Raw genomic sequence first — 26141 nt, 5'->3', positions numbered from 1 at the left:
CGGAGGCTGGGCCGGTTGGACGCGGTCTCTGGGGCCGTGCAGGCCCGCGCCCGGCATGGAGCAGGCGCGCCGTGGCTCTCCCTGGCCTGCCCCTGATAAGGGCAAGGAGGGAGATTTACTACCCTCCAGGCAGCCCGGTGCTGCCCTGCCCAGCTGCCGGGAACGTTAGTCCTCATCCTGCTTCTGCCTCGCAAGCAGCTCTTCAGTCGTCCCCTCCTGCTCTGTGATCCGCACCAATGAAGAACATGGCTCCGTCGTTCTTAACTCCAGCAAACAATTGTAGGCTGCAGTTAGATGCCCCTAACCACCTCTTCACCAGGCTGTAGGTGCAGAACTCCCTCAAAATCCATCTTCATAAAGGCACATCCCTGGCTGTTAGCTGTTGCAACAGTCTTCTGCTGGAGCAGGACCTCAACATCCTGGTTGAACAGGACCCTGGTATCCCAGGTACTGCCTTGCCAGCCAAGGGGATGATAATTTCCCAGGACTGGCCGACCTCACCCCATGCAGACTGTGGGTGGTGGTCAGAGAAAAGCTTAACAGTCTTGCCTCTCCCAGTCTTTTTCCAACTCTGTGAGGCCATTAAGGAATGTGTGTCTCTTCTCTTGTCCACCTCCGCACCCTGCCACCTCCATCTTGTCCCACTGCCTTCTCCTGGTTCTCTACCAGCAGGAAGAAGTATTTTTGATCACCCAGTGGTGGATGTTGGGAGTGCTTTACTGCTGTTGCTGCAAGGCTGGTCTGGCAAGGTGGAGAAACTATTTCACTGACCTTCACAAGGCTAGGACTACACAGGCCAGCCAAAAATAGATCCATGGTACCTTGGCAGAGCAGGCAGGACTTGGAAAAGCACCCGGTAAACACATCATCAGTGCTGCAACTGGCACTGGCTGATCAGTGGGGCCCAGCTGTCAGTCACCACGGAGAGGCCAAGCTGCTGGGCACTGACACCATCAGAACTGGGGATTTGTGAAGGAACAAAGCAAGAGTCAAACTGAAAATGAAGTAGGTGGTGTTAAACATGAAAGGAAAATGAGACTGGGAAAAAGGGCTGTCAGCCAAGTTCACAGTGTGGATATAACACCCATTTCAACATAAAGTCTAATGGTCTAAGTTTCCCATTCAAAATTTTTTATATTATTTACATTTTACCTTAGAAAAACTATTTTTATTCTGTTTGTCTCTTCCACTGCCATTCCCTCTTAGTATGGAACATCACATAAATTTATTCTGCAGTGGTTCAGAACTGTGGAACATACATTTGCAACATTAATTGGAATTCCTTTTCTTAATTAAACTAAGAAACAACAGAGAGACTAAAAAATAAGACAAAACTATGTAAATTTTGAAAATATTATCACTTCCTGCCCCGTCCTCCTAAAATTGCAAAGTTCCAGAAGCAAAGTCCAATCTACAACACAATGGGACGCTCCACAATTCAGTGTCCCATAATACTCAAGTCCAGTCTCTTAACTGCATTTTTTCTCCCTCTAGTCTAAAAAATTCAATCTCTAATGCTTTCACTAATGAATATTTTAGCCAGTCCAATAATACATATTATTGCCAAAAAGCACAATGAAAAAGTTTTTGTCACTTCGTTTCAATTACTTTAAAAGGTTAAAAGGTAAATTCATAGCCTGGAACTAAAGTGTAATGTTACTAAATAATGTACATATTTTATAATTTTCAAAAAACATTCAAATATGTCTATACCTCTGTGACAACAGTAAAACACTCAAAAACCCCGTAATAAATTTACTGGCACTTTCAGAAAATACCTGCCACTTCATGGGAGCTGTTCGGGTTGTGTCTCCAGCAGTAACTCTACTTTCATCTTCCACTTCCCAGTGGTAGAATTCCACTGGTTACAGGGTGAAAGAAGGCCCCATTTTACAGTTGTTCCTCAGCTAGCCTTCATTAGCCAAAGTATGTGGCTATTCAGTTTGCTCCCCTGAAGTCATCGTCAAGGAGCTTACACACCTCATGAACAGCTTCTTGGAAGGGATTAGAATGCAGCCCTGCAGAGCACCAGAAAGCTGCAGGACCAAAGCCACAGGGTCGGCTGCTCCTATGTCTCTTGCCAACCAACTTTCTTGTTTAGGAATTTGGTATTACCAGGAGGTTCACAGCATGACAGTTTGGTCCTCTGGATGGACAGTTCTGCTGAGTGAAACTCGCTGTATTAATTCAGAAGAACCCATGGTGGAGTGGCTCCAGCTAGGTTCTCTGCTCTTGCAGGCAGCTCCACCACAGAGTTCAGTTAAAAGTATCTCTAGAACACCAGTTCTGTGCTATCCTTCTTTTTCATGCTACCACTCCACAGAAGCCACAAATACCCTTCTCTCCTTACTAGCACCCCACCCACCTTCCCCCAATCCAAGTACAGTTAACTTAAAACTACAAGATCCAATTACTAAAAAATAATCAGGAAATGCATTAGTTCAACCAGTATTGTCAGCCACAAAAACCTTAAGCGTCCAGATGTTGATACTTGAGACAGTGATACTTTAGTGGTCCGAATGACTTCTTCTCTCCTTACTAGCACCCCACCCACCTTCCCCCAATCCAAGTACAGTTAACTTAAAACTACAAGATCCAATTACTAAAAAATAATCAGGAAATGCATTAGTTCAACCAGTATTGTCAGCCACAAAAACCTTAAGTGTCCAGATGTTGATACTTGGAGACAGTGATACTTTAGTGGTCTGAATGACTTGCTTTCATCTCCAGTGCAGTGACTTAAAGGACACACTTGGTTCCTACATTCAAGCCAAATGCACAACCCTGACTTCTTCTGATAAAAGATTCACGTAGGAGAAAATTGAGTTCTGTATTAGCTGTTGTGTATCGGAGCGAGGGCAGGGCTTTACAAATAGAGAGCTCAGAGGGTAAAGGAAGACTGAGGTGGCTGAGCAGGGATGTTCACAGGTGTGTATTAACGCAAGGCTTTGTACACATATGAAGAAAAATGGAAATGCTCACAAGAGGAGGATTCACATGATGAAGTACAAATATTCTTTGGGGTTATTTGATAGAGGTATGAGGAAGAAAGGCAAGACGGGGTCCTAGGGATGTTTGTTGAGTAGATGAAAAAGGGGGATACCACAGGGAAACAGTTCCCAGACAAGTTTTTGCTATTTACCAGCACTTTTTTCTAGAGAGCATTTCCTCTTCCCTTCAGAAGTGACCAAAAGGCTGTGAAAAGTTACTGATTGGTATGAGAGAGTAATTGATTAGCAGTCTGACTGGGGAACAGGGCTCTGTAGAGGTTAGAGCTAGTCCGGAGGAGGGCAACAAAAAGGATCAGAGGGCTGGAACACCTCTCCTATGAGGAAAGGCTGAGAGAGTTGGGGTTGTTCAGCCTGGAGAAGAGAAGGCTCCGGGGAGACCTTATTGCAGCTTTCTAGTACTTGAAGGAGGCCTACAAGAAAGATGGAGAAAGACTTCTTACTAGGGCCTGTATTGACAGGATGAGGGACAATGGTTTTAAACTGCTAAAGGGTAGATTTAGATTGGCCTTAAGGGAAGAATTCTATACAATGAGGGTGGCGAAACACTGGAAGAGGTTGCCCAGAGAGGTGGTAGATGCCCCATCCCTAGAAACACTCAAGGTCAGGTTGGACGGGGCTCTGAGCAACCTGGTCTAGTTGATGATGTCACCCCCCTCACTGCAGGAGGGTTGGACTAGATGATCTTTGAATATCCCTTCCAACCCAAACCATTCTGTGATTCTATGATTCTAAGTACTGCGAAAGATAAAACAGAGGCAAGAGAGAGCCTGGAGTAAGGTTTGATGGGGAAGAGACTCTAAATGCTTATTTCCAGCTCTCATAATTAGTAAACTCATTGCATCATCCAAACTTTATCTTTTACCAGTGCACCTTACAAACATTTTCTCTGCAGTGTGTCATTGGGTGATTAATTTACTTCATAATAAAAACATTTCAGAATTTAAACATGGAAAGAATGGTAGCTCATTCCTCATTTGGGATGCTGTTCTGAGTTATCTGCACATTCATGCAAATGCCACATTAATTTATAACAGAACACAAGACTAAAAAAAAAAAGTTTTTCAGTTATCATTGAGAAATCAATACTGGAATAGACAAAAATTTGTGATAATTTCACAATTTTAAACATTAATAAATTCATTATTTATCCAGTAATATTTTAAACTGACGCAACAATTACACTTGAACATCTGACATCTGTATTTCTTGCAAAAAACCCCCCAAAAAACGGTGTTTGACCGTATTCTAACTTCCAACCTAAAACTGATCAAATAATAATTTCCAAATATACATTATTGCATTAGATTACATAAAGGTCTGTGATCAGGGTTCATTATAATACATATTTCTGTGTAGTGTTTTAAAAACAAAAAAATTGGTAGATTAAATTTTACAATAAATTATTATATTTTCAAATTCATAGGCCAGAAGGTAGTAAGCATGGAAACAAAGGGTTAATAGCAACAAAGATTAGCAAACAGCAAGATATTGCAGCTATCACAAATCCCAGAGCCTGAATATAATTGACAGTTCTACGTTGTGCAATAAAAGTATGAAAGATCCACAAACTCCTTGTAATCATATACACCATTTTAGGTCTGTAAGTCAATCCATATAAAACACTAACAAAGTAATAGGTTATTGCAATTGTTTTCTATAATATAAAGTTACAATTTATTTTTAAAAATACAGCCAAAATAGAGTTTGCCAATTAGCCAGGTTTCAAGACATTTACAGTGACTTTTTTAATACAACAGCAAGACAACTACAGTGACATGGTAATGCTTACACTGAAACTGATCTATTAGCAAACTGCAAAGGCTGAACAAAATGAACAGACCAGTTTCAAAATGAACAGACTGACTTTCACTGACACTGAAGATCGCACAAAGAGAATAAAGGTATGGACAGGTAAGTTTGTAACTGCAGAAGGTTTTGCAATGAATGTACTTCTGAAAAAAGTTTAAAATATAACAATTATTTGCACCAGGAACTTTACCAGTATGAAAAAAGCAACCTAAACCTATGTATGTATGTACAACATGTACTTTCATGAAAAATGTTTGAACCAGTAAGCTTATTATGTGTAACATTGCTCCCACCTTTAAATTACAAGATTTTAAGGTATATAAAATTGCTTTTCCTTTCATGTGATTTATATTAAAATAATTTTTCTTGCTCTTAACATTGAACATTTTAAAGCTATTGAAACAGAACTTGTACTTTAATTGGCAAAGAGACTGCTTTCTTTTTTGCTTTTAAATGTCACAGTTCGGTTAAATCCTGATTTGGTATGAAAATTGTCAGACTGCTGAAGATCAAAAAGTTGAAAGATAAATTAAAGGTGAAAGAAAGAGGTCACAAAAATAATTAGATACTTTAACATCCATGGTGGAGTAGTCTTCAATATTCACGTTTTTATCAGCCAATTAACAGTGTTACTGAACAGGATGAAAGAAACCAGTAGTATTAGCCAGCCTTTCACTCAGTAGCAACGATTTATTCACAAGACTACAAATAACAATAAATCACACAGGTGGTAATGTGAGATCATGTCATCATAAAAAATAGCAGTTAGAAACACTAAGGGCCCGAGTTGAAGGTAACTTAATAAGGTCTGTTTAACCAAGCAGCAGCAATCTTAAAAAAACAAAACAACAAAACCAGAACTTCACTGTTTAGCCTTTCCATGAGCTGTTGCATTGTTCTCAGATGATGCCAATAGTTAACATCCAGAAATAAAGAAAAACTATGTTCATCCCTGTATTAATTTTACCTGTTTTAAAGCTCCCATTCCTGACAAAACCCAGTTACACCTCATTCCTTATCAAAAGCATGAATGTTTTTATAGTGCAAGAATGATTAATGAAATGATTTTTAAATGATTAATGAAAAATTTTGATGAGCAAAGTGACTCGTGCTGAAGCAACAACCTGCAGTATGGGATCCAGCTTCTAGATCGTCATGAGGACAAGAGATTACTGCCAGGCAGCATAGACTAGCTGCACCCTACCTCTAAATCAATACTGAACTTATGATGAAAATTTATTATTATGAAAAAATGTAAGAAAACTTTGGAGGAAAAAAAAGAGTACTTACCAGCAGCCAGAGCTCTTTAAAATGCATTGTGTGTATGCACATTTGCTCTATAGAGGTCCAAACATCAGAGGTATCCAAGATCATAAAAAGGTTTTTTTTTGGCCCCCACAATACTGTGGATGTGTACTCATACCTCTCCCTTTTCCTTGATTTGACATCCAAGCACAGAGTTATAATATCCTGTCAGCCACCCATAGCAAGGGAGAAGGGTATATGGTTATCACATATATGGACAACACACAAGTAGCTACAATCTCTTTGAGATAGGCAACTTTTCTTTACAAGCATATCCATATAGATGGCCACACCACAGATAATGAAGTGTGCCAGTATTCTCAGAAAAAGGTGGCTGGTGGAGACTTCTTCGTTCTTTGGTTGAAGATTCCTTGAACTAGTTGTCCAGTTTGCAAAGGTACGAAACATATTATTGAGCAAAGCCTCAAATGTAGTCTGAGAACTGTTAAGAGTATATACTGATCACTGTGGTGACTCAACCATACTGTTCACGAGAGGTAATACAGTCTGTTACCTCATTTGGAGATGGTTATCCTATTTGTTTCTCAGCTGGTCAAGAGAACTAGATTAAAGATAACCTGAAAGTCTCTGTTCCATGCAAATAAGACAATATTCTCTTGCTACCCAACATGTGAAGGGAAATCTCAGACCTGAAAATACAGGACTTAAAAAGAAAAACATGGATTGGTGAATTCCCCGATTCAGTGATCTGGCAGAAATCCCAGATGAAGTCCAAGGGATTTGCCAGGAAAAGAAGAGTAAAAGGTGTGGGAGGGGAAAAAGTCAGACATTGGGATTTGGATCTTCTGCTGCCCAGTAGAGCTGATGGGCATCAAAAAGAACAGCAAGGATGTTTCAAACACCTGAATTTAAACCTGATGCAAAACATGACCCAGGTTCTTGTGCTTTTGAGTTAACACATCCTAAGAAACTAGGCTTGACCAGCGGTCAGTGGTAATGGCAGTCCACATGTTACTGATGTAGCTAACTTGTATTCAGACTAGTGCACAAAGAGGAAACAAGAAAAGAAATGCAGAGAAAATAAGGTTCTGAGGCCATCTCCTCCAAAACAGTACTCTGACAAAAAAAGAAAAAAAAAAGGGGGGGCAAAAAAGGAAGCATACAGGCTATGGAAAGGTGGCTAAATACCCATCAAGGACTACAAGAACCTTGCTAGGCATACGGAGATGCAGTCAGGAAGGCTAAGGCTCAGACAGAACTGAAACTGGACAAAGATGTCAAGAACAACGAGAAAGGGTTCTTCAGATACGCGAGCAGTAAGCAGAAGCACAGGGAAGACACAGACCCATTGCCTAACAGGGCAGGGAAACTACTCACTAGTAATGCTGTTTCAGTACCTTCTTTACCTCTGTCATTACCAGCATCACTGGACAGCAGAGCACAGGATCAAGTTGCAACGACAACACATGTGTCAACCCCCCAGTAGTGGAGGAAAGGCCTCTTACAAGAGCTCAACCCACATAAATCCATGGAGGAAATCCACCCTAGGGTATTAAGACAAGTGACTGACATTGGTGTAAGACCAGTATCTATTATCTTTGAAGTCTTGATATAGAAAAGAAATTTTTCATGCTGAGAACAATCAATCAGTGCAAGAACCTCCCCATGGATGTGATGGAGTCCCCACCACTAAAGGTTTTGAAGATGCAACTGGATGGGGTGTTAGATAATCTTATATAGGCTCTCCTTCCCATGAAAGGTTGGACTGGATGATCTTTCAGGGTCCCTTCAAACCTGGGCTGTTCTATGATAAAGATGGGTAAGCTGAAGGATCCAATTGCTAAAGATTTAAATTTGTAGAAAAAATGGCATTTCTCAGCTGTTTCTGAAGCTGGACAGTACCATGCAGGAGGCTACATCAGCTGAATCTTTTGTCCAACTGTAAAAAAAGAACTGCATCACACCTGAGGCTCAAGCTACGGAGCAAAAGATTTCTGCAAGTATGTGAGACAGTTGCACAATGTATTGCATTAAGAGGGAAAACAAGCTTTTATTTCCATCTTACTGTTATCTGGGTTACATGAATCTGGAGAATACTGGACTAAAACTCTTCCAAGAGTATTGGAATGCCTGGGAAACCACCTCCAAAATACGCAGGAGTAACATGCTGTCAGCTTCCTTAAAAGGTTTAACACAGAGGACTCTCAATCTCCCGTGCCTATTAGGGCCAGAAGTAGGTTAGGGATACCACAGGGCTAGAAAGCAGGGTCAGAGTTTCTAAGGAGAGCTGAACTGAAAAATAATATACCTCCCACCTGCAACTTGGTCCTACAGATAGACAGATGGGCCTATAACCCTTCGGGAGAGAACAAGCACAACATATTGGCAACAACTGTCTTTCATATTTCCATAAACCCTGCTGATGAGATGCATACCTCCTGAGACGCAGAGAAGTAGTCCTCATACCGCTCTCCAGGGAACACAGATGAAGAGCTTGAATCCTGTGCCCTTCAAAAGGTGGAATGTGGGAAGAACTCAGCTGCCATGGCCAGCTCCGGCACTGAGGGCTGTCCTCCAGCAAGTCAGTAAGTGCCAAGGCAGAGCCGGGGGAACGGTTCCATCCCATCAGGGGTCCTCAGCACTGAGTGCTTTGGTCTGTGGTATCGAATATGACTGATCCTGTAGTACAGCCTCAGAGTACAGAGCTCAGTTAGTGGAATTGAAAAGAACACAGAAATTCAGTGTCGGAGGCAGTTCTCCAATTCTTCTTGGCTGGTTGAGACCCTCAGGTAGCAACAAAAAACACAGAACTCACCTAAGTCTCATCTAGTAGCCTCCTGGTGTTAGGGTGGCCTTGGAGCTGCTAGTGCAGCATGGGCAAAGGCCCCCATTTAAGCTGATGTTTTGGCTAAGCAATTTGTGGTGCAACCATGTGTTTCTTGATTGGGTGAGGCTCTTCCTCACCCAATGTTGCCAGAGAAAGAGAAGGTTCATGATAAATAGAACTCATCATTGATCCAAGATTTAGATAATCCTAAATGCTAGTGTCAGAGGTAGACCACCACTTTTACTAGGATACTTCTCTCATTTTAAGCAACAGGTACTAAACGTGCTAGAGATGTGTAACTTCCTGTTGCAAAAGGAAGCAAGAAGCAACCGTATGACAGTGTCTCTTGTCAGTGAGGCACATGCTTCAAGAGAGAAAAACATTTAAACCCATCCTTAGATGGAGCTATGGAGTATGATTTGGGCAACATATATGAAGTATCTAAACCCATTTCTAATAAGGAAAAGCAGCAGAGACCATGCTCCCATAGGGAGGGGCACTGGATTTGAAAAAACTCAAATTTAAGAAATAATCATATGAGACTGGTTGGAAAAAAGAACTACATAGCCAGAGGCTAACAATAATAAAAAAATAAAGACATGAATACAAGTTAAGAGGCATCTAGAATGCCTCCATCATTGTGTGCTGAGTATGAGAGAGGAAGGGGTAGTGTGAAGAAGCTTTAACTTCCAAGACCAGAAAAAACAGGAGGATGCTGTCTTTGAATACCTCAGTATACACTTCTCTGTTAGTTTTTCATAGTATAAAACAGCTGATGTCTACCAAGACGTCATACTACGACACAGTATTCCTTTGCATCCACAAAAGTCAGTACTGACCCTTTGTTGCATCTCTTTTCATCAACTGCATCAACATATCATCAGAGTATTTTAAAACGTGAACTTCCTCTACTTTCCCTGCACTTGTAATGGTGTCCAGTGTTTCATTCAACAAGAAACAAATTTCTCTTCAAAACAACAGGAAAAACTAAGTTTGGTTATAACGGTCTTGTTTCCATGGAAACACTGACCTTCTCAGGATGTTTGATCATATATTTTCCATTTGATCAGTGAGAAAGAACTAGTAGCAAAACACTGAAAACACAACTCAGAGAGGAAAGTTAATTTATTTGTCTAAAACATCAAACTAAGTTGAGATACCTTAGTTCAAAGCTTCTTCAGTTTCTTCACAAGCCTGGACTTCATAAACAAATATTCCAAGTTCATCTATCTACAAAAATAGGATGGACAATTCTTGACTTTCTTCAGATATCAAGTTAATTTACAAGTCCTTGAAGATCAGATGAAAAATAAGAAGTGATCCTATATTCCTTAATACACTCCACCACGTTTCCCAAGTGTACTGGAAAGGAGGAATATTAGCCTTCTTTGGAAAGGTGCATGGGAAGGCTTATTGCCATCTCTTGGAGACAGGGTATGCATTTACAACACCATGACTGCCATGGTACAGAATCCTTGACGGCTACTTTTATACAGCATGACCAATTATCTGAGAGTTGTAGTCCGCTGTCTCCATTCGCAGAATATATGGGATGATGCTATCGATCTGAACATTTCCAATTAGTCCGGCAAAGAACAGCTCTTCAGTGATGGCAGCACTCATCAGCCTAAGAGCAGGCAATCGCAGAAGAAGTCTGGACAGTCTGGAAAGTAAGTTTGGTAAAAAGTGTTACTTGTGGTCACAGGTTTTGGTGTTATTCACAACCATGTTATCAGTAAGAGAAGAGAAGAAATTAACAATGGACAATACTGGTCAAAATTCATTATATCTAGTTCATGAAACGCTTAAATATTTAAATCAATAGAGTATTAAATTCCTGTTCAGTCATGTCTTCAACAGCACAAAAAAATGTGAATATGCCTGTCAATTACATAGACTGTATAATGTTTGGATTTAGACTAAATGAGGAAATATTCCAAGTAGGTCCAATTCAAAATGAAAACATTAAAAAATAATTTTATTTCCAATATTTCATGTTGGAAATCAATAATGAATGAGTAGATAAATAATACTTATAATACATTTGAGTACACGCATAATATCTGAAGTGCTCTGAAGGTAATTTGTTACCTTTAAGGAGGTAAAAAGAAAAAGTACATATTTTTTACAAGAAATACTGTACAGATCAGTGTCACCGATGCCCTGAAAGCAGAATCAATCAAGTAAGCATTTAAGTTTACAGACCTGTAAGTATCATCCGGATATGCTTTTGTTACATAGTCTTGGAACTCCATGTAAGCCTTTTCTTGAAATTTCTCAATCTGTACCACATTTTCTAGACCTGGGTGATCTGAAAAAAACACTCTACATTTTTATACCTGTTCTATATAAGATGCACTAAAATCCACACAGATCATCTAATTGTAAGCATACTGAAATAATTATTTGGTACCTGAAGCAAGTTCACAGTTTTAGTGGAGGACACTGCTTTACCTCCTTACATTCCTTTTCCTCTAGGTTTATGTATTTCTAGAAAAACTAAGCAAAACAACCGTTTTGAAGAGTTCAAATAAAAACAGTGCTTGCAATGTTTATATCAATCTTGATGATACAGCTCTGTTCTCTGTGTAGCAGAACAACAGCATCATTTCAATACACTGACATTTATTGCAGTATGGTATGCACAAATAGCATTTGGGTGGGAAGTGAAGGACAAAATTAAGATCAGTGGAAAAAGCAGGATAAAAGGCTATGAACCATTTGTTTCCTAAAAACTGTAGAAGACAGTTCAGGAAACAGATAATTCTTTTTCAACCATTTGGTGCAAAATTTTTAAATGTGCTAAACATAATTTTAGCAGTGATTTCAACACTTGAAATCTAAATCTTGCTAAAATGAAAGGCTATTAACCTAACTGCCAAGTCATATTTGGAAATTATATCCGGTAATTCTGAACACTTTACATGGTCTGTAATTCTTATTATCTAAATGTAAATATTTTACTGTCATAATAGCATGACAAATCGTGTAGATTTTATTTTTCAGGAATGGGATCATAAATGAGCTGCCAAATGATACCAGATAAAAGATTATTTCTAACAGTCACTCCTCCTCTCCAAATATATGGCCTTCTGTCAACAAAACCAGGAGTTTTTGATCTAGCTCTGCAGACATAGAAGATTTCAGAGCAATTTAGCAATTAAGTGATGCATTGGACTCCCCTGAACACATAACTTCACAGAGGAATATTTTGTCCTATATAGTAAATTCAGTCATTCTGAAAGCATGATTTCAAATTTATGCAGAGGACAAGAGATTAACAACTTCGTAAAGAAGCAACACATTTTGAAGAGTTGGCATTGACATGCAATATGCGTTGCTTCATGATGATGCTTTTAGAGCAATGTCGGAAACACAGCTAGAAGTCAACTTCCGAAACAGCAGTTTGAAGATCACTGCTAGTACACTAGTAGCCATTTATAATGATGCAAAGTCTTGTAGGCACTCCTTTTATATTTATCTCCTTGCCCGAGGCTGTCTTGTGATAAAGACAGACTGCTGCATCTGCAGCCCAGCCCCATCCTGTTGCAGAACAGTAAAATCCCCAAAATTGTAATTTCTGACCTGTGAATCATTGCCAGAACATCCCTCTGTTCAAGGTACTGAACATGACTTTCAGGTATATGAAGATTTTGTTATATGGCTCAAGGGATCAAGATTATTGAGAACACGTTGCCATTAAAGCAGCTACACATCATTAGGAATGTGATCCTGAAAGCATGTGAGCTAAAGAAAATTCATCTCAGTCGTGTGACTGGATGTAGTCTTTTCCCACGATATTTCTTCTTCTACCTTTTGTGTTGTCAAATCTAATCAGAAGGAGACAAATTAACTTCAGACTAAACAAATAAGTAAATATTGCTTTGCAAGTGTAAGGTTCCTAGAAATATATTTTCTGGTGTCAAACAGGACTGATTACTTCAGATAGGCCAACAGATTCTGTCATAAATCCTAGCAGACACTGTGCTAGAAAAACAGGCTTGAGGTATTCTTCCATAATTTTGTTTCTTTCCTGGAGCAATCTGTACCAGTTCCAAGTATGGGAATGCAAAGAAAAGACTATTTTGGGGTAAGGAACACTTAAAGGAGAATTACATGTCCTGCAAGCATTATCTACTAAAATTAAACAGGCAAACACCCTCCCACTCTCCACGTAAAGAAAGTCTCTGCCTCTTCTGAAATGGTGAGAAGTCCAAGCAACTCTTCAGTCCTCAGCGGAAAAGAAAAATTGCAAACATTTTCAAGCATTCTTAATATTGCAATTAATCTCATGGTTTAAGTACAAAAAGTACCCGAGGTTTATACGTTTTTCTTTTATCAAAAGATTTGGTTTTGGTTTTATATTAAATCCCTAAATTCTGAATGACAAGTCCAAGATGTGCAGTATACTGATATATCTGAACGCCTTTAGTGAAAAGTTAACTCTACAATTTTCAAATAAAGAAAATTATTTTTCTAATTTTCTATAGTCCAGGCATATGTGTTACATAATCTAACTACTCAGCCACTATCTATCATAACCAGAGGACTCTTCTTCCTCCGTGTTAGACTAATCTCCCAGAAAGAAAAAATAATCATTATTTTATCTTCACTGTCTAATTTATGTCCATTAACATTACTTGGAATACATTAGGCAAATACTGTTCAGAAGACAGAAATATTAATAGAAGGGAATGTTTGTGGTGTTCATTCACCAGAAATGCTATATGTAATCTTTATTTTCAAAATACCTATGTGAAGTGAGGTGATATGTTTCTGTAATTTTGCATGTGAGAATCGATGCCCAGAGAGAAGCGTTTTTCATACATTAAAAACCCAACTTCAATCCATCTCAGCTGGATGTGCAAGAGCAACGCTTCTGAAGATTAAACTGCAGGTCCTCAGAAAAACATACACCAGAAAGGAGGCACAGAATTAAAAACAATAAATAAATAAAAATTAAACCCCCCCCTCATCAATGGCAGAGGCAAGAGTAAAACTTGAAGTCCCCAAAGCAGCATTCAACTATTTACATTAAAAGATTAACCCTCCTCTTCCTACAGCCCTCATTACACACCTTCCAAGATGCCTCAACAAGTGAGGCAGTAATTCTACAGGTGATAGTAACTGCATATAATGAAACAGGCAGAAGTTACACGGCAAAAAATAGCACAGATTAAAGTTTTACATTTGGAATTACATACCAGGACTGAAGAGGACGATTGCTTTCAAGTATGCATATTCATAACCATCTAGGCAGAGCTTAACCATGCTGTTGCAGAACTCTTGCAATTTGAAGATATGCTCCATTACAAGTTTTCCTCTGTCAGTTGGCAGCTTATCTAAGTCAACACATACATAAAATATAAAACCACCAAGTCAACACACATGCGAAAAATGTGGCCACAGTGGATTTTTAAAAATAATGATTTATATTAGATTCTAACAGTGGGAAAACTATACCATCTATAAGCTCACATGCTGAGGTCTGAATAATCTTCACACCAACAATTATGGACTACAACAATCTTTTTTTTCCCCCCTCACACTGTACAATTAGGTCTCTTCCTGCCACTAAAACCTCCAGTAATCAGGGGTGGACTAGAGCTTGAAATGATCAAGGAAGGGAAAGACTACTTGTAAGTAAAGAAAACACAGCGACTGCAGGTCTGTGCTCACTGGCTAAGGGTCAGGTGCCATGAGGTAGGTTAGTGTACAGTTTCATGGGTTGTTCTAGTCAGTCAAAGACTGTGCCACTGCTGAAAAAGAAGGTGCACTACACATCTTTCCTGATTTGCATCTATGGGAATGTGGTTGGCACAGAACTGTTCCTTTTGGGTCAGCAATACCTAAGCAGCCTGAAAATCCCATTCCCTCCATGATCCATCAAACTAGGGTCCCTGGGCCACACAAACTTGTTATCTCTTGGAGTTGCTGCAGCTAGCATGCTACACAACTGGAAGACATTCGTTATAAATATCTGATTTTTACATTCAAACTGAATTCCCAAATTAAATGGCAAAAAAATGTACTTGTAGTAGTGATAAAACCATTATTAATTACTACAATACCGTTTTTGGTGAACATGCTTAAAAATGATGTAGACCAAATTAAGTTCCCAAATTCCATTTGTATCCCTCCTAAAGACATACACAGAATTGTTACTGTGTTTACATGTTTAGGTGGTCCATTACATTTAGTCGTTTAATCAATTTGTTAAAACAATGTATTTATTTTTGTAATTAAAATTATAAACTACTGCTTTTTATAGGAGGATCTTGAGGATATTTTAAAATCATGAAAACCCCTCAGAAATAATTCTTTAATTCCTTCATCATAAAAGGAGAGGAAAAATTTACAGTCTGGTGGGCTGTTTTTCTACAGCTTACCGATCTTTTTTTGTGTAGCATTAATGACAGTGAATTTTCATCCACATAACAGCAAATAACCCTAAAATCTCATTAAATCTGAAAATGCTAAGATTTTTGTATGTGCATCTACCTTATTAAAATGTGTTAAGACTATGAACAGATGAAGACTATACTATTTTTGATTGGTTAGCTTTTAGAGCTGCAAACCTTGTAAGCATTCACAAGCACGTAAATGTTAGCTAAAAGACTCCCCTACCACTCAGAAGAACATTTTCTTCACTGCAGATGAAAGAGGAGGCCAGCTGACATCTCTTTCATTTGAATGAAAAACACACAAAAGATGCAGGACGTAGGATTAAGAAAGGAAGTATACTTAGTGAAGATCTGTTGAAGACTTGCATGTAGTCTAAAACTAGTATACAGAAGTCAACGAGCCAAGTTATGTAAAGGAAGTGTATCATCAAGTTGGCATTCAGCTGCTTTGTCTCACAGGTATGAACAGTAAGGACAGGTGGGTCATTCTTTACTTTATATCCTTGATACAGAGGAATCATATTCACAGGAAACTTGTGTTAACATTGATGCTGCCTGAAATATTCCTAATTTGAGCTGACGTATACTAACAGAACAGCAGAACACTATTAGACATTACACAGACACACAATTAAAAAAAAAGTAAATGCTAACCTATATTAGAAAGATGGGTCTTTTTTTTTTTAATTTGGAGGACGTATTAGCATAGCTGACTTTTGCAAAATTGCTAAAAAATTCCATCTTGTGAACTGTATTTTCTAGTATTATTTTGTTTCAATACTAACGGCTAAACTCTACAAACAGTAAATTTTCATTAACTGAAAGATAATTAAAAAACTTCCACACAGTTCAAAACTTAAAAACCAGGAAGTAATTGCCCAAGTCTGGCAATGCGCACAGTATACACCTTACCTTGCTGTAAACTGCCATGAAGGTGATTAACAAATGCAGTTAGTATAGTTGCCACATTCATAACTTGTGAACATTGTGCAAGACCAAGCGTAAAAAGTTCGTTCCAGCAGGCTTTTACTAATGATATGCTGTTATCCTGTCTATTAAAAAGGAAATAATTTCACTTAATAAAACCAGCCATTTGCATTCACAGAGTTTAATTTGAAGAACAATTAATGAAACTTTCACCTAATTCAACCGTTGCAACCAGTACCAAAATGAAGCCTTGCATCAAAAGTATTTTTATTTGCATGCTAGGATTAAAATACCTGTTTTAGAGTGACATTTGTAAAGAAGTAATTTTTGTTTTAATGATCTAAAAGGAAATAGGTCTCTATCACAAAAGCAAGCTGAAGTTAATCACAACTGTCTAGGCATATTCCATCATGCTAGTTTTCTTAGGATTTACACTAATTTTTGTATAACATTTACATGCATGGATAAAAAAAAGTTTGCATTGCTCCTGTATTGCGAATGTAGAATAGACTCAAAGGTCTATTTTTTTTTTCTTGAAATCTGGCAGGTTGGTATAATTTCTTAATTAAAAGTACACATGAAACTGAACATGTGAGATCAAGTTCCTGATCTTCCCGATAGCTATTGTCTGTATCCTCTTCATGTTTGGAATCAGGATTGAAATACAGACTTTGAAGTATAAATTGAAGTCATGAGGATTTGTCTGCTGGAAGAATTAGTCCTTAAATTAAGTTTTCATGTGTAATCAATTTTTTTTTTTCAAATGCTGAAGCTTAAAATTAGGTGTATCAATCCATATTCAGGCACTTCCGTATTAGTAACCTAACTTTCAGTATTGCCAAGCATCTCTAACTCATAGAATTTAATAAGAGCTCAGTACCTTTAAAAGGAAATCCTACCAGTGAGGAGTCAAATTCAGGTACCATGTTTCAGTTTTAGACAGTAAATATAAATAATGGAAAGTTAAAAGAAGCACAAGACCTATCAAGAAAAGCATATTAAAGGTAGGATTTCAACTACAAAAATATAAGGGAATGGATTTTTCAAGAATGTTGATGAAATCTTCAAGAACATTTCTGATGATTTACTGCAATACTAATATGCCAAATGACAGATTAACTTAGACTTGTCCTGTAATGGATTACAGAGAGCTTACCTAGGGCACTATTTTTTACTATGATCTGGTTCTTCTTATGGTAGACATGCAGCTTCTACATGTATCTGCCACAGCCCTATTCATCTCCTGTCAAAGGGACTACGCTGAGTAACAGTGAAAATAGGGTGTACTTGCTACGCAGCTGGTATGCGTGTGGATAAATCTATCATCTAGAGCAACTTTACGGCTGATCAAACTTCAGCAGCCTCAAAAAACTAAGAGGCTGTTACCAGCTTGATGAATGTTTCAGTAGGAATTTCTCTTGCCTACAAAGATCCTTGTGCAGGAAGATGAACTAAGCAATAACTTGGTATCATTAACTAAATCAGTATGCCAGTGCCATACTGAGACTAAGGAAAACATTGCCTGAGGAGGGAACCACCTGGATAGAATTATCTATCTTCCTTACAAAACCATTACTACAGTTTTGTTTTGGCTTGTGAACTCTCCTCAATTACTAATACCATGAATCTCTCTTCATTTTAGAAGTGAAAGGAGTCACCCTTCTAAAAGTCAAAATTATAATACATAATGTGCTCAAACTGAAAAAGCTACATTAATTTCAAATAAATCTCCACCTGAAAAAAAAGTTAGTATTTTAAGCTCTTCAAAAGGAAAACTGTATATTTATGTTAAATGGTGTTTAAATATACTGTTGCCCATCCCATGATCTTGACTGGGACTGTAAATGCTACCACAGGTGAATATTAACACTATTAAGACAGGCTACTCCTCCACTTTTTCATTCAAACAGAAAAATACCTTGGGAAGTAACATATTAAAAAAAAAAAGCAGATTTTCTATAAGCATTTCTTGTTAAATCTTTTTGGAGAGACAGGTCTTCTATACAACATTTTATTTTTAAAAAGCAATTCCCATTTGTTGTTATAACACTATTTTGCAGTCTCTCTCTGTTACAAATACCTTTTAAAAAAGTATAATGATATAATGTACTTGTTATTTTGCTATGTATTTTGAAATTCTGCAGGGAAACAAATGTAGAATCATTTGGCTTACACATCTGAGTAAACAGAAACAGTAATCACAGATCATCCTGCTTTTGACAGCGTTCCTGGAAAAGGGGACAATCCGTCACTTCAAAAAGGAATTCTCCTTGCTGCCACAGTCATACACTATTTTGATATTTAATTAAAGAAACACAATGCAGATAAAAACAGACAAACATGGTTTATACTCCATCTGTGTCAGAAACAATACAGTATCTTTATTTGTTTGATGTGTCTTCATAAAATTACTTCTGCAAATAACATAAATCACTTTTCCCGATGCTGTTTTGAGATGTTTCCTCATGATGACTGGTGATGTACTACTACATTTAGCTTAGGAATTTTACATGATACACTGAATTCTGCGGGAAAAGCAGGATATTATACAAACTGTAGAACAGTATGAATTACTTTTTGGTTACAGCAACTATTTGTTCTTGGAAGACCCCCTGAAATTAAACAACTTTGTCCTGAATGCTTGCTGAATCTAGCTAACCACTTTCTTCATATAGGTTATTAAAGGCAAAATTATTACTACTAATTCACCTAATCTGGGGATCCAGAGAGGAACTGCTTAGTGGTGACTGAGTGATAAGCATCTGAGTTCGGGATGTAGCTATTAAAAATGACAGAAGTCCTATTTACTAAAAATTTATTAAAGAAGTAGCATTGTGCAGGCTTGATTGTTATAAATCTACTCCTTTTTTCCTTCCAACCCCAACTAAAGTACCTGAATTGGACTGAAATTGGGAGTAGTTCTGATTCAGAAAATTTACCTTCACAATGAAGATCTATAGAACAGTTTTAATAAGTAGATTTATATGTTTAAATGTCCCTGAAGACGACAGTGAAAAATAAAAAATTAGTAAGTGTGTATTCATAACATGAGTGAATAGAGTAACCAAACACTTACCCTAAAGCTTGGAAAGATGGAATGGAACGTGCCCAGTGCATGGACAAGAAAAGCAACCTGGAGGCAGACTCGCAGATATAGTGAACATTAAGATACTCAGGCATAGGAGAAGGCATGGTGAGCTGGCAACCAGAAAAAAAGAAAAAACAAACAAACAAACAAACAAAAAACCAAAAAACCAACCAAAAACAGTGCAAGTCAGTAATTTTACTTTCTTCATTAAAAAACATGGTAAGAAAAAAAAATTTGAGCTTTCACTTTTAAGTAAGGAAGTAAAATTGTTTTTTAAATAAACATGAGATAATCCTGAAACAAAATTAAATGACTGCTGCCTTCATTTTTAGCCACACTGTTATACCCTGTAATAACTACAAACCAACAAAAAAGGCAAAAAATTTGAATCTTTATCTTAGATAAATATTCATGTCTGGGACACCTGGAGATGGAAAATCCCAAATAAAATTCAACTTTTGAGACACTCTCAAAGAATAAGTCTGAGAAGAATTATTGTAACTAGAATGAAGTTGCTTACATTTACATATAAATAAATACATAAAAACTACAAACACAGAGGCATTATTACTTTCTAAAGCTTCCCCACAGGAGTTGAATAAGTGGCCTAAAAAAATTAGAGGAGTTACCACAATTCCCAGGGAGAGTGTGTGTGTGTGAATTCTATTTCACAAAACATCTTTTTTTGTGCTTTTAATTAATACTTTACAAATAAATACATAAAAAGTATTTTGCTATGTGAGCAAAATACCTAAGATACAGCTGCCCCCAAGACCTAAAAATATAATCAATATACATCAGAAAGGACCAGCTCTACCTTTCTCAAAACCTGCCTCCAGGTTTTTACATGAGTAAAATCAGTGGCGTTACCTGCATATGTGAAGAAAGTGGGATTCAACCCAAAACTGCTAAATATAGTGTTGTAGTTTTACCTTCAGAAATTAATACTTCTTAATATAATGGCTTGGCTAACACAATTAAAAAAAGACAACCTGACATTTGCATTAGAGAGAGGTTTATTTGAGTGACAAAACGTGCTGATGGAAAGGTATCATGGTTTAACCCAGCTGGTAACTAAGCACCACACACCCACCCAAGTGGGATGGAGGGAGAGAATCGGAAGGTTAAAAGTGAGAAAACACATGGGTTCAGAGAAAAACAGTTTAATACTTTAAATTTAAAAAAGGTAATGAAAAGGAAAATAAGAAAAAAAAATAACAAGAGAGAAATAAAATCCAAGAAAAACAAGTGATACAAATGAAAACAATTACCACCAACTGACCGATGGCCAGTCAGTGCCCAAGCAGCGGCCCCCCACCTACCTCCCCTCTAGTTTTATAGCTGAGCATGACATCATGTGGTATGGAATATCCCTTAGGTCAGTTGGGGTCAGCTGTCCCAGCTGTGCCCCCTCCCAACTTCTTGTGCACCCCCAGCCTACTTACTGGTGAGGAGGTGTAAGAAGCAGAAAAGACCTTGACTTTGTGTAAGCACTGCTCAGCAATAGCGAAAACATCTCTATATTATCAGCACAAATCCAAAACATAGCCCCATACAAGCTACTATAAGGAAAATTAACTCCACTGCAGCCAAAACCAGCACAGAGGGACAAAGTGCCTGGTACTGAAGAAGTTTTCAGATAAGCAAGCTTTTTGATTTGTCCATGAGTAATAATAAGATGAAAAAAATGGATAGAAGAATTTCTGCAGGCTTGTAAAATGAGAAATAAAGCCAGAAAATATATGGCTCACTGAAAAAGAAATCGTATTTTCCCGTAATGATTAAACTAATACCATACTAAAATGGAGTATACACAGAAAGGAGAAACTGACAAATACACTTAAGAGCCTCAAAATCCAGGTGCAGATTGCATCAGATCCACCTGTTAACAAGTGAATGTGGATGCTGACTCTCTGCTTTGTGTGACTCTCGTCTGTGTAAATCCTTTTGCATGGATTTCCTGTTATTTTTAAGGTAAGAAGCTATAAACTAAACAGGGCAGCTAAACCACTGGAGAGAGCTGTACAATTTCACGAACAAATAGTTAATCAGTGAACAAAAGCGGTGCATTCATCAGAAACGAATGCCAATATCTGAACAAACTCTTCTAAGAAATAGAAAATGAGATTTAATCAGATCATTATTATATGCTACTGTGTTAAAATGGTTATAAATAGTCAACAGTAAAAAAATATTAAATACCCTGAATGCTACATGTGCATCACTGAGCAGTGGCCCCTCTATTTCAACGATATTCATGCTTGTTTCTCCACCAATCAGCTGTACGCTGGCTTCAATACTTTCAGAGTTCTGGCACGCTGCACTCTCTCCTGGATTTAATGCTTTTGCAAGAGTATCAAATGCCCTGTAAGATCACAACAAACAAAAAAACAAAAATAAAATAAAATTTTAGAGACTGTTGCAATTTAGAAGGAACCTGTACATGTGTGAAACCTGTATTTAGATATCTGTTTCAAAGAACCAGATTTGGAAAATAGAAGTCAGTAGCATGCTTTTTCTGCCACTCCACCAAACAAATTCCCTTGCAAACTCCAACTTACAGAGGCTCTGGAACAAAAATTAGCAGCAGATTCTGTTCACACTAGTTGCCAACAAATTCACAGTTTTGACATATTGATTGTGCTGCTGAATCACAGTTTGCCTTTCAAGATCTCTTCAGTGATGCTTACTGAGAATGCTGGCATGAGCGTTTTGAGCAGATGATCATCAGACTGCTGTTAAAGCAACTTAATGCACGTGTAAATTTTACAGACTTTTGCTGCTGTGAAGCACAAACAGAACAAGGGGTTGGTTTTTTTTTTAAGTAATGAGCTGTGGTTATATTATTCAACTTAATTTGCAAAGACTGTTCTGAAATATGTAAGAGAAAGTACTCATGTTTTCAATACCATCCTTAGTATTCTTTGGTGTGGGGCAGTGACTCCTGTGAAGACCAAGTCACATGCACAAACCTTACAGGGGAGATGCCAGGAAGAGCACAGATATATTATTCATTATTTTGCTGCTTGGTAACAGATCCATTGTTTTTTGGTGCCTGAATACACCTGAGAACCAAACTTGATATATCTTCAATGAAAAATAAACAGATTTGATCACTGTCTACAGACAGATGACATATCCTGAGAACAGTATCATTTGTACACAGCTGTGTGAAAAACTTATGCACAAAGACCTGAAAACTTTACAAAAGGTGATTAACAGCATATATGTAGAACTGATTCTCAATTTAGAGAGACATATTTATTACCACAGAAGCTAAAATCACTGATTTAATGCCAAAGCCTGGAGTAGAATTTTGCCTTCTCTTCACCCACACTCCCTATCTATCTAAATTCATTAATATGTTAAAAAAATCTAAATGTTTACTATGTTTGACATAACCATTTACAACCAAATAAAACATCACAATATAAAAGAACTGCTGACACTGCCTCAGGCTTGAGATGGTGAATGAACTAGTTTTTGGTCCTACACTAGCCTGCATACCTTGATGTGTACACAATAAGGGTGACTGAGGCACGCACAAGTGTACCAAACAGTTTTAAGTGGACTACATAGATATAGGTGGGATGTTTTCTGTCTCTGGTATATGTAAAGTAGGCATAAAGGGAATGCATTCATGGATAAGCTCTGGAAGTTCTATCGTTGGACTCCTGCTAGGAGATCTGAATTTCAGGTCCTGCATGGCTCACTCTTGGCAGCTATAGGTAGAACAGGCAAACCCAGCAGCTCAGTGGCAACTGCTGCTTAGGAAAAATAGGATCTCTGCAAGCCTCTTCATGTAACACAGACAGAAATGTAAGAGAGAATCATATAATCCTTGGGTTGGAAGGGACCTTTAAAGGTCATCTAGTCCAACCCCTCTTCAATGAGCAGGGACATCTTCAACTAGATCAGGTTGCTCAAGAGCCCCTTCCAACCTGATCTTGAATGTTTCCAGGCATAGGGCATCTACCACCTCTCTGGGCAACCTGTGCCAGTATTTCACCACCCTCATTGTGAAAAATTTCTTCCTTATATCGAGTCTCAATCTACCCTCTTTTAGTTTAAAACCGTTACCCCTTGTCCTATCGCAATAGGCCTTGCTAAAAAGTCTGTCCCCATCTTTCTTGTGGGACAAGAGAGGAACAAGATCTCTTCTTTCCCCAAGAGGTAAATGTCACACGCATCTGCCATGATCCTGTATTTACTTTTGTATAGGCTGAAGGGTCCATTTTAAATAAGATGGGCAGGTGCACTGGTAAACCATGTCTGCCATTCCAACTTATTCTTGAATGTTTTGCTTTCAAAGAAATCCCTTCCCTCCTATCGCGTAAACTGGCAGTAGCAAGCCAAGATAAGTCAACAGAAGCGTTGCTTCCTCACAGCTCAGCACTATGGATCCTTTTCATACGTGAAGTCCCAACATGAGCAATGATTACAAGGTAAAACACCAAGGAAAAGAGAATCTAGAACAAACCTTGCCTGGAAGCTATGAAAACCTAGCCCACAAAGTGAGGAAAAAAGGTATAATCAACATTAAAGTACATGGTATTGATACCCTTTGCTAGAAACAGCTGTGATTCTCTTTTCATCGAGCCCAGTCACTAACAGTTATATAGGACTGCTGATAAACTGTAAAAAATGGACATAGATAATGACACCATTAGAGGACAAGGCATATAACATTACTATATAAAACCAGTGGAATGCTAGCAGCAAGTTGTACACTGAATTTCTGTCAGCAAAAGTGAAAGTTTAACTACTGTAGCTGCAAGCAATGGAATATTAGAAAACACACGAAAAACACAGATGGATAAAACTTGCTTCCTGAAATACATTTTTAAACTCCTTTCCTTTAATAAACACCTGTGTCTGTTAGATCGAGGTGGCATAGGCCCTGGCAAGAAAATCAAAAGATTTAGATAAAAATTTTAGTTTCTGCTTGGGTAACAACTTCCCTTTCAAAGGAGTATTTAATTGCATTAAGCTGAGCATTAAGCTCATTAAGCTGAGCATTAAGCATTAAGTAAGAGCTCTTTCAAGCTCTCTGGTTGAAAGAACTTGGTGCCTTGTCATAGTCAGATTTTTAAAACTTAAGAGAAACACTGAAGTTGGCAAAAATAAGCATCTGAAAGTGCCAGGAAATAAAGAAATGAACTATTATCGTGCAACCTTATTACTACATCTTTCTGAACAGCTGTAGTGTTGAATGAAGTTTATCAGCATGTGCAACAATACTATTTATACAGCATATTTTTATGTTCTTTACCTTGGAGGACACAGGAAAGGCCCAAATCAGCACCTATATAAAGCCACATTTTCTTTCTAAGCAGCATATAAAGAAAGAAGCAGAACAAACGCATTCTGCTTGCAATTATACAAAGCAGTAGAGAATATAGGGGAAATAATGTATTTCAGTCAGTACAAACTACTTCACTATATGTCAATCTCCTTTTTTCCTCAGTGGTTTTACTCCATGTACACATTTTCAAAACAGCATGTACAATGTAGATGCTGTGTAAAGGAATATTGCTGGGACAGTTCTCAGAAGCTTGCATGAGATGACAACCAACAAAGAGTAAGATTGTGATTGATGGAATACCTGAGCACATACTACACAGACTATCTTACACATACGCTCACCAAAATGGCTCAGTTAAAACCAGTGCAAGACAAATGTTTGTAAGATATTCAAGGCCCATGGAGGACAGGGAGGTGATTCCAGACAGCCAGCATGGCTTCACCAAGGGCAAATTCTGCCTGACCAACCTAGTGGCCTTCTGTGATGGAATGACCACATCAGTGGACAAGGGAAGAGCTACCGATGTTGTCTAACTGGACTTCTGTAAGGCCTTCGACATGGTCCCGCACAACATCCTTCTCTAAATTGGAGAGATACGGATTTGATGGGTGGATGAGGAATTGGTTAGATGGTTGCATCCAGAGGGTACTGGTCAATGGCTCAATGTCCAGATGGAGGTCAGTGATGAGTGGTGTCCCTCAGGCATCTGTACAGGGACCAGTACTCTTTCATATCTTTATCAGTGACACAGACAGTGGGATCGAGCAAGTCTGCAGATGACACCAAGCTGAGTGGTACGTCTGACACACCTGAGGGACAGCATGCCATCCAGAGAGATCTGGACAAGCTCAAGGAATGGGCCTGCGTGAACCTCATGAGGTTCAACAAGGCCAAGGGCAGGGTCCTGCGCCTACGTCAGGGCAACCCCCGGGATCAACACAGGCTGGGGGATGAAGGGATCAAGAGCAGCCCTGCCGAGAAGGACTTGGGGATACTGGTGGATGAAAAGCTGGACATGAGCCGGCAATGTGTACTCCCAGCCCAGAAGGCCAATCACATCCTGGGCTGCATCCAAAGCAGCGTGGCCAGGTCGAGGGAAGTGATTCTTCCTTTCTACTCCGCTTGGGTGAGACCCCACCTGGGGTCCTGCATCCAGCTCTGGAGCCCTCAGCACAGGAGAGACACAGAACTGTTGGAGAGGGTCCAGAGGAAGGTCACAAAAGTGATCAGAGGGATGGAACACCTCTCCTATGAGGAAAGGCTGAGAGAGTTGGGGTTATTCAGCCTGGAGAAGAGAAGGTTCTGGGGAGACCTTACTGCAGTCTCCCAGTACTTAAAGGGGGCTTATAAGAAAGATGGGGACAGACTTTTTAGCAGGGCCTGTAGCGATAGGACAAAGGAGGATGGTTCTAAACTCAAAGAGGGCAGATTCAGACTAGATATAAGGAAGAAATTTTTCACAATGAGGCTGGTGAAACACTGGCACAGGTTGCCCAGAGCGGTG

General features: G+C 38.5%; 1 protein-coding gene across 3 annotated transcripts in view; it reads right to left on the bottom strand.

Moving 5' to 3' along the window:
* Positions 1-9965: 9965 nt before the first annotated feature.
* Positions 9966-26141, bottom strand: part of NR2C1 (nuclear receptor subfamily 2, group C, member 1) — a 41444-nt gene continuing 25268 nt past the window's right edge. For 2 of the 3 annotated variants that reach the window (XM_010288121.1, XM_010288122.1), the window contains 6 exons: positions 21535-21697; positions 19321-19442; positions 16230-16369; positions 14118-14255; positions 11119-11224; positions 9966-10576 (listed from right to left, as the gene is read on the bottom strand). In XM_010288121.1, the coding sequence (XP_010286423.1) occupies positions 10402-10576; positions 11119-11224; positions 14118-14255; positions 16230-16369; positions 19321-19442; positions 21535-21697 (844 nt within the window). In that variant the 3' untranslated portion in view covers positions 9966-10401. The remainder of the gene's footprint in view (positions 10577-11118; positions 11225-14117; positions 14256-16229; positions 16370-19320; positions 19443-21534; positions 21698-26141) is intronic. The other variant, XM_010288123.1, reaches the window with a different exon arrangement.

The sequence above is a fragment of the Phaethon lepturus genome, unplaced genomic scaffold (genome assembly GCF_000687285.1).
Source record: "Phaethon lepturus isolate BGI_N335 unplaced genomic scaffold, ASM68728v1 scaffold10585, whole genome shotgun sequence".
In the NCBI taxonomy this organism is placed as follows: Eukaryota; Metazoa; Chordata; class Aves; order Phaethontiformes; family Phaethontidae; genus Phaethon; species Phaethon lepturus.
This window is presented reverse-complemented; position numbering and strand designations above follow the sequence as displayed.